The sequence below is a fragment of the Lactuca serriola genome, chromosome 9 (assembly GCF_051521515.1).
Source record: "Lactuca serriola cultivar US96UC23 chromosome 9, Lser_US96UC23_V15, whole genome shotgun sequence".
NCBI classification, from domain to species: Eukaryota; Viridiplantae; Streptophyta; class Magnoliopsida; order Asterales; family Asteraceae; genus Lactuca; species Lactuca serriola.
The window spans coordinates 185,720,090-185,728,867 of record NC_136416.1 but is presented as its reverse complement, the minus strand read 5'-3'; the positions used below and the strand labels follow the sequence as shown (position 1 = coordinate 185,728,867).

Here is an 8,778-nt window from a genome sequence, read left to right as displayed (position 1 = left end):
TGAGGGCAGCACTTAATCATCAAAACAGATCAGAAGAGTCTTAAATGGTTACTACAACAAAAGATATCTACCCCTTTTCAACAATTTTGGCTATCCAAACTTATGCGTTTCAATTATGAAAATCAGTATACAAGTGGGAAAGAAAACATAGTTGATGATGCACTTTCAAGAGTTCAAGGTTCGGATATCTTATGCATGGCTATTCCTCTGATATGTTCTGATTTAATTCATTTCATCAAGAATAGTTATACTTTGGATGTAAAAGTAAGGACAATAATCCAACTACTTGAGCAACAACAACTAATACCACATTATATATTCAAAGATGGCATTTTAAGGAAGAAAATAAATATTTCTATTGGAGATAGTGAAGACTTAAAAATGAAAATACCTCAATGGCAGCACACAACGGGGGAAGTTGGACATTCTAGAAGAGATAACACACTAAGAAGGGTCAAGAGTTTGTTTACTTGGAAGGGTTTAACTAAGGATGTGAGTAGATTTGTTAAGAAATGTACTATATTTCAAGCTTCCAGGTCATAAAATATAGCATATCCAGGGCTTTTACAACCTCAACCAATTACTGATGAAGTATGGGTGGAAATTTTTATGGATTTTATTACAGGTCTTCCTAAAAGTCAAGGAAAAAATGTCATTTTTGTGGTGGTTGATCGATTAAGCAAAAGTGCTCATTTTATGCCATTATCAAATCCTTTTTCAGCCATTCAAGTAGCTCAATGTTATTTAGATAATTTGTTCAAACTTCATGGGTGGCCTCAAACTATTGTAAGTGACAGAGATGTTTTTTTAGTCAATTTTGGAAAGGAATGTTTGCTTTACATTGAATAGAGATGAAGCTTTCTTCTGTTTACCATCCCCAAACTGATGGTCAAACAAAAGTAGTGACAAATTCTTAGAGTCTTATTTGAGGTGTATGTATGGGGAAAAACCAAAAGAATGGAGTTTTTGGTTACCTTTGGCAGAATGGTTGTTCACTACTCATTATCAAAATGCTATTGGTATGACTCTTTATGAAGTAATGTATAATCAGCCACCTCCAATACATTTGCCATATTTTCCAGGAGAATCAAACGTGGAATCTATTGATAGATCTTTGAGAAAAAGGGAAATGATGATTAATTCTTTAAAACAATATTTAACAAAAGCTTAAGTCAAAATGAAGCAACAAGCTGATAAACATAGATCAGAGAGAACATTTAGTATTGGGGATTGTGTAGCATACAAGTTAATAACCATGTATAATTATTGTGTTTTGTAAGCTTGATAGCTTAAAAGTGAATATTATATAATATATGATTTTAAGCGTTGAGTTCTAACAAGATAGTTTTATGAGATTTGAAGTAAAACTATGTTTAGAATCATTCGGAAAATGATGGGAAGTCTTATGAGATTCCAATCAAAAGTCAAATATTGAAATTAACGAAAATGTAAAATTTAAGTTGGAATAAGTAAAACTAATGTTATCGAAAGTTGTAAATTATCATGTTAGATTCATTTAGGCGAAAATCTCGCTAAAATACGAGTTATAACGAATAAGTTATGACTTATTGAAGTTTCGCGACAGAACCGGCACGACGCTATATGACGTAAAAAGTGAGTTTTCTATAAACTACTTTTTAGCCTTAGTGATCTAAATGAAAGTTGTAGTATTCGTTAAACCCAGAACTTTCATAAAAAGAACATCCAAATCTGACTTCGTATGAGGAAGTTATGATTTTTTTTCTGATTCGGCATAGTAGTGTACAGCTCGAAATTCGAATTATAGATCGAGCAATTTTTAGCTAACACAATCTAAACGAGAATCAAAGATCTTTTCGATTGTAGTTCAACGGTAAAAAGACAGATGGAAACGGACGTCGGATGAAGAAGTTATGAATTTTTAACGGACTTTTCCTGTCCTGACCTGTTAAAAATATAATATTAAAAACGAAGTCAAAATTAGATGACAGAGTCTAAACGAAAGTTGTAGAGCATAATCTCATCTACACGTGGATATAAAGAACGTCAAAAACAGAGCTCATATGCGAAAGATATGAATTTTTGAAGTTTTAGACACAAACTTCGAGGCTGGTCCAAAGGATTACGCCCAGCGTACTCGTGTACGTGATCCGGAGTCAGTCACCCCCCCTACTCTTTCGAATGATGGACAAGTGTTGTAGCCTTGACGCGTCCGAGTTGATCCCTTCGTACGCCCAACGTACGAAGGCGTACTCCCAACGAAGAGCCTTGCGAGGCAGTACGCCCCACGTACTCTAAAATTACGCCCAACGTAATTAGGTGCTTCAGACACTATAAATAAGGTGCAAGGCTGCCCGAATTTAGTTTACAATTTTCACACTTCTACACCCCGTATTCTCTCTCAAGTTACCTTAACACCCCCTGAAGCCTAGGAAACATCCCCGACACCCGAAGCAAGTCCCGACGCACCGAAGACCCGAGAAAATAATCTTTTCAAGTTGAAACTCTGTCCGCGCAAGGCCCGGTTTTCAACAAAAATCCCCGGTTTCGTCAAAGAAAGTCATTTTTAGGATCGAAGTGTTGCCCAAATTACCATTTTATCATTCGGTTATTTCACGGTGAGTTCAATATAGGGACAATTGTATGTTATGTGTTATATGTGCAATATGCTTTCCCGTGTTATTATGATAATGAAGCTATACCTTTGACCATGAAGTGAATGACTAAGCATCACTTTGGTATTTGTATGAAGCCTTTGGCCATGTAAAGCATGTCTCGTATCACTTTGGTATTGACTTTGTGTCTTTGGTTATGTAGAGAATGACTTGTATCACTTTGGTATTGGCAGAATGCTAGGTAGGGCTAAAAGCTTGTATATTCTAGCAAAATGATAATTCAAAATTGTATTTTCTATGCCACTTGGGCTGAAGTCTTATTGATGTATATCATGTTAAAATTTTTGTATTTCATTGATTGTAAATCTTTGAATCAGATTATTGGTTGATACGGAAAGTTTGTCATATGATACTCATCTGCCTTTGTTGTTATTTGTCCCTCTTTGTTTCTGTTATATATATATATATATATATATATATATATATATATATATATATATATATATATATATATATATATATATATATATATATATATATATATATGGCATAGCGTTATATTGTAACTTTATTGAACTCACTAAGTGTCACCCGCTTATCCCTCTCAGTGTTTAATTATTGCAGGTGATAAGCATCCGATATAGTTATGTACTGTTAGAAGATGTAGAATAGATAATATTATCTTTTGTATCTAGTGTATAAATTCCTGGGAAATTATGTAATATATAAAACTCTATAAAAATTCTTAATAGTTGGTTTGTATCCAGTCTTTTGGTAAGTATCCAGACTTTTGTAAATTATATTATGAATATGCATGTAGCATGTTTGGAGTGATAATATAGTAAAGGTATCAGAGAAGACTTGGTTCTTTCAGATTGGGTATGGATAAACCTTCAACTATATAGACAATAATTAGTTCAATTATGGGGGAATCAGAAATTAGCTAAGAAGTTTTATGGTCCTTTTCAAATTTCTGCAATCACTGGTACAATAGCATATAAAATCAAATTATCCACATAAGCCAAAACACATGATGTGTTTCACGTTTCACAACTTAAGAAGGTTTTTGGGAAATTACCTGTGGCAGCTTATATTCCTCCCTAGTTTCAAGGCAATGATGTGGAAAAGAAGTTACAACCTGCTTCAATTTTGGGAAAAAGAACTGTCAATTTTCAAAATGCTCCTCAGATTCAATACTTAGTCCAATATGATGGATTTATGGAATATGAATCAACATGGGAATAAGTTGAGTACTTGGAAGCTCAATATCCCAGAGTCATAGGTTCTTATGTTGATTTGACTTGAGGACAAGTCAATTTTTGAATGGGGAAAATATGAGATGGGAATGAAATTAGTTACAAGTAAATGAGTCACGTGCCACAATAGATGTATAAATATCGTTCGGATGTAATAAATGATACATTTTTTGAGTAATAACATAAATACTTTCTCTCTTATGTCTCAACTCCTTTTTTTCTTCTATTATAGTAAGAATTGATCTTACCGTAACATTCTCAACATTCAAAACTTGAGGTGTAGAACGGTGATTATGATTGCGCATCCCAAGTGTGGATCTTTCAATTGTTAGATCAAATTGCAATAGGGAGGCTCCTTTCAAATTGTGAGTATAAATACAAAGGTAGTGAAAATATGCAAAGTAAACAAGAAAGTTTTATAAAGGAGAACTTAATTTTTACTAAATGCAAATAGGGAAATAATTTTGGGTTTGTATGATTATAAAAAATAGTAAAACCAATCAAAAAGAGAACTAAACACTAAGAACAAGCCTTCCCAAAAACAACGTCAAAATTTGATTGTAGTCATTAATGCATAAAAATAAACCTTAAATTCACTAGTTTGAAATAGGGACCAATACCACCACAATGATCATAGTTAAACGTAAGGTGCAATAAAACCTATACGTTAGGAACAAACATGTAACTTTGTCTTAATTAATTTTAGCAACCTACACACCAACATTGTCATAAAACCTTGAAAAAGGTTAAAATTGGAAAATTCTGTTAGACCTAAAATAAGACCAACATTGTCATAAAACCCTGAAAAAGGTTAAAATTGAAAATTTCTGTTAGACCTAAAAAATGAACCAAGACAAAGGACCAAATTTATGATTTACTTTACGTTTTATTTTGGGTGTCTGAGAATCAACACATCAAAAAATCTGAGAGCCACGTGGCAGAAGAATGACCACTATCTCACACTCAAAATCACAATTCAAATCCAGTAAACCAATCAAATAATGCTGACATGTACTCATCCTAATCCAACAACCTTGTTAAATTCCATATATAACCCTTCAATCCTACACCATCCACAAACACCACCCTCTACAAACCACCGTCCCTTGAATACCCTCAAAAGAAATGGCAACCACCGCAATCCAACAGTCAGCATTCGCCGGCCAGGCAACATTGAAGCCACAAAGCGAACTTGTCAAGAAGACCGGCAGCTTCAATGGTGGCCGCTTCACCATGCGCCGCACAGTCAAAAGTGCACCACAAAGCATTTGGTAAAATTCACAAATCGATGTTCTTCTTGTTTCCAAATTCATATATCGCTACCAGAACTAACTAACTGTAATCACCATCTTTAAACAGGTATGGACCAGATCGTCCAAAGTACTTGGGTCCATTTTCCGAGCAAACCCCATCATACTTGACCGGTGAATTCCCCGGTGACTACGGGTGGGATACCGCCGGACTCTCAGCTGACCCGGAGACATTTGCCAAGAACCGTGAGCTCGAAGTGATCCACTCTCGGTGGGCCATGCTGGGTGCACTCGGGTGCGTCTTCCCCGAGCTTCTCTCCAAAAACGGTGTCACATTCGGTGAAGCAGTCTGGTTCAAGGCGGGTTCCCAGATTTTCTCAGAAGGTGGTCTTGACTACCTTGGAAACCCTAATTTGATACATGCCCAAAGCATTCTTGCTATCTGGGCATCTCAGGTTGTCCTCATGGGACTCATTGAAGGATACCGGGTTGGTGGGGGTCCGCTTGGTGAAGGCCTTGATAAGATTTATCCGGGTGGGTCTTTTGACCCGCTTGGATTGGCGGATGACCCGGAAGCTTTTGCTGAATTGAAGGTTAAGGAGCTTAAAAATGGAAGATTGGCGATGTTTTCTATGTTTGGATTCTTTGTTCAGGCTATTGTTACAGGGAAGGGTCCGATTGAGAATTTGTTTGACCATCTTGCTGACCCGGTTGCTAACAATGCTTGGGCTTATGCTACCAACTTTGTGCCCGGAAAATGAGTTGAATGTGTAGATTTGATAATCCTTATGCAATATCAAGGAACTATTTCACTTAATCTTATGATCTTATTTTCTTGAGTTATTATCTTTATGATTATGTTATGGAAGTGGTTCATGTTGTAGAAGTGTTGTCACCCAACAAATAAACTTGAGATTGAGTAGAACTAAATTTATATCATTAAAATATTAAATTACTTTTACAAAGTCAAATCATGTAACTTCAACTCAACTTCACAAGATTTCACCAATAATCCATACAAGAACATGAACCATTTTTGAAATGATGATAACGATTATTATCCCTAACAATAATTTCACGATCATAAATCTTGGATAAAAGCTTTGTAACCGAGTGACAATCATTACAAACACGAAGATTCTTCACTATCCGAATTGGAATCCCGGGTTTATAATTAATTAATCCAAAAGCAATTGCTAACCTCTCACTATGGCTTTCCAATTCAATCTCCTTCTCATTGTCCCCTTCAATATGAAGCAAAACTTGGGATTTATCGGGTACATGTCCCACACTTTTCAATCTCTCCCTAATCTCACTCAACTTATGGTATATTTCATTACTTTGAGGGTGTGATCTATCTCCCACAATAAACTCATGAACACCATTTTCAAACTCGATAAAGCTACACCCCGGATCTTTTTTCAATCCCATTTTCCTCATTGTTTCTCTAATGTGTGACACTTTGTCCCAATTATTCGTTGTGGCATACATGTTAGACAAAAGGAGGTAACTTTCAATACATTTTGGATCGATTTGTGTCACATTGTGTCCCGCATATTCCCCAATTTCAACATTTTTATAGATTCTTGAAGCACTAAGCAAACTCATCCAAACTATCTTGTTTGGTTTCATTGGCATTGATTCTATCACATTTTTAGCTTCTTCAAGACAGCCCGCACGACAAAAAATGTCCACAAGACAACCGTAGTGTTCGATTGTAGGTTCGATTTTATAATCATTTACCATCATTTTAAAGAATCTTTGACCATCTTTGACCAAACCCGCATGATTACACGCATTCAATACGCCAATGAATGTTATACCATTAGGGATGATGTTGAGTTTTAGCATTTCTTGAAATAATTCAAGAGCATGGTTAGCTTGTCCATGGGTTCCTAGACCTACTATTATAGCAGTCCAATGAGCTAACTTTTTGTTGTGTATAGATTTGAATATCTTTAAAGCACTCTCGATGCTTCCACATTTGCAATATGTTTCAATTAATGAAGTACCGAGTATACCATCTAATTTATGACTGTTTTTTACTATATAGGAATGAACCCATCTTCCCTTGGTGAGAAGAGCTAAATAGGAGATAGCAGATAGAGTGCTGACTAAAGTACTAGTAGTGGGTATATAACCTGAATTTAGAAGTTGGGTGAACAACTTTAAAGCTTCTGAAAATCTTCCATTGCATTCATACCCTGCTATCATTGAGTTCCATGTGATTATATCTTTGTCTTCCATTTGATCAAACAAGCTATGGGCGGAAAGAAAGTCGCCTGCTTTCATATACCCATTAATCATTGCGTTCCAGGATGGTAAGTTTCTGCTTGGCATTTCATCGAACACCTTTCGGGCATCATCAACTTTGCCATGTTTGGAGAGTCCGTCGACCATCACAGTCCATGAGACGACATCTCTTTCTGTCATCTCATCGAACAACTCCTTTGCAAGTTCAATGTTACCAGATTTTACATACCCATCCATCAAGGAGTTCCATGAAACCAAATCTTTTTCAGTCATTCCATCGAACACCTTACGTGCGGAATTAATATCTTTGAATTTGGAATACATGCTGACCAAACTGCTCTGAACGAATACATCATCCCTAAACCCGATTTTCAAAATCAACCCATGAATCTGCTCCCCTTCTTTTGTTGCCATTAATCTTCCACACGCCTTGATCACACAAGGCAGAGTAAAAACATCAGGCATTAAACCCGACCGTGACATAAATTCAAGAAACATTAAGAGGGATTCATGTGACCGCTGATTTTCGACGTAGGATTTGATGAGGGTGTTCCAAGAATGCAATGTTGGTTCTTGAATTTGGTCGAACACGGATCGGACACGATCAAGACTATTGCGTTTAGAGTGAGCATAGAGAGATATAAGGCGAGAAGATATCAAAGGATCATGAAAAGTTGCTGTTTTGAGTGATACAGCGTGTAATTGAGCAGGTTCGATTGGGGTTCTACAGATTTGGAAAGGATAGGGGTTTAATGATGGTTGAAGAGAACCAGAAGCTGTGACTTGGAGCATTCTGAAAGGCGATTGGAAATTAACAACAGTTGTAGGTCTTGTGTGTTGGATAATTACTTAAAACCAAGAACTCTGTTGTTATTGATCGACTGATAATAGAAAATTTCGCAGAGCAGTGAAGACAATTGTTTGGATTTGCCGCCGAAACTTGGATTTCCGTTTAGATGGATTGACTAAAAAGGGTGCCGTTTGCCAGTTGCCACTACAATTTTTAATGACTGGACAATTATATCCTTTCCTCTATTTTACATTTTACGGTTTTACCCCTCCTTAGTTTTTAAATATTCATAACCAGTGGTGGATGTAGGCCTTTAGGAAGGGGGGTACATGACCTCAATGGCTAAAGTTTTTTACGAATAAATATTTTAATTATTTTAAATTTTACTTGTAAAACCTTTTATGTTTTTGAAAAAATTAAAAAGTGCCCCAAACCAAAAAAAATGTTGGAATTGACACTGTGCATAACTAATATACTTCTTGAAATATTTTCTATAGCGACTCTGTGATTCAATGACTAAAAGAAAAACCTCCAAAATCAAAAAAAAAGAAAAAGAGGAATAACTTCCACGACATGAGATCCTTCAAGATTTGAGTTTGTGGAATTATCACATGTGATATGCAATAAAGTAGATA

At 35.8% G+C, this 8,778-nt stretch overlaps 1 protein-coding gene and 1 pseudogene across 1 annotated transcript; one reads left to right on the top strand and one right to left on the bottom strand.

Moving 5' to 3' along the window:
- The first annotated feature begins 4,913 nt into the window (after positions 1 to 4,913).
- LOC145073377 (chlorophyll a-b binding protein 5, chloroplastic) lies at positions 4,914 to 5,939 on the top strand. The gene is made up of 2 exons (XM_079019931.1): positions 4,914 to 5,121; positions 5,210 to 5,939. The coding sequence occupies exons 1-2, from the start codon at positions 4,976 to 4,978 to the stop codon at positions 5,859 to 5,861; spliced, it is 798 nt and encodes a 265-aa protein (XP_078876057.1). The 5' UTR covers positions 4,914 to 4,975; the 3' UTR covers positions 5,862 to 5,939.
- Positions 5,876 to 8,279, bottom strand: LOC145073376 (pentatricopeptide repeat-containing protein At5g66520 pseudogene; annotated as a pseudogene).
- Positions 8,280 to 8,778: the final 499 nt, after the last annotated feature.

Excerpts from the sequence above, each read along its gene's own strand:
- LOC145073377 (XM_079019931.1), top strand. The coding sequence starts at position 4,976 with ATGGCAACCACCGCAATCCAACAGTCAGCATTCGCCGGCCAGGCAACA. Across the intron at positions 5,122-5,209 it reads AGTGCACCACAAAGCATTTG|GTATGGACCAGATCGTCCAA; the intron begins GTAAAATTCACA and ends ATCTTTAAACAG.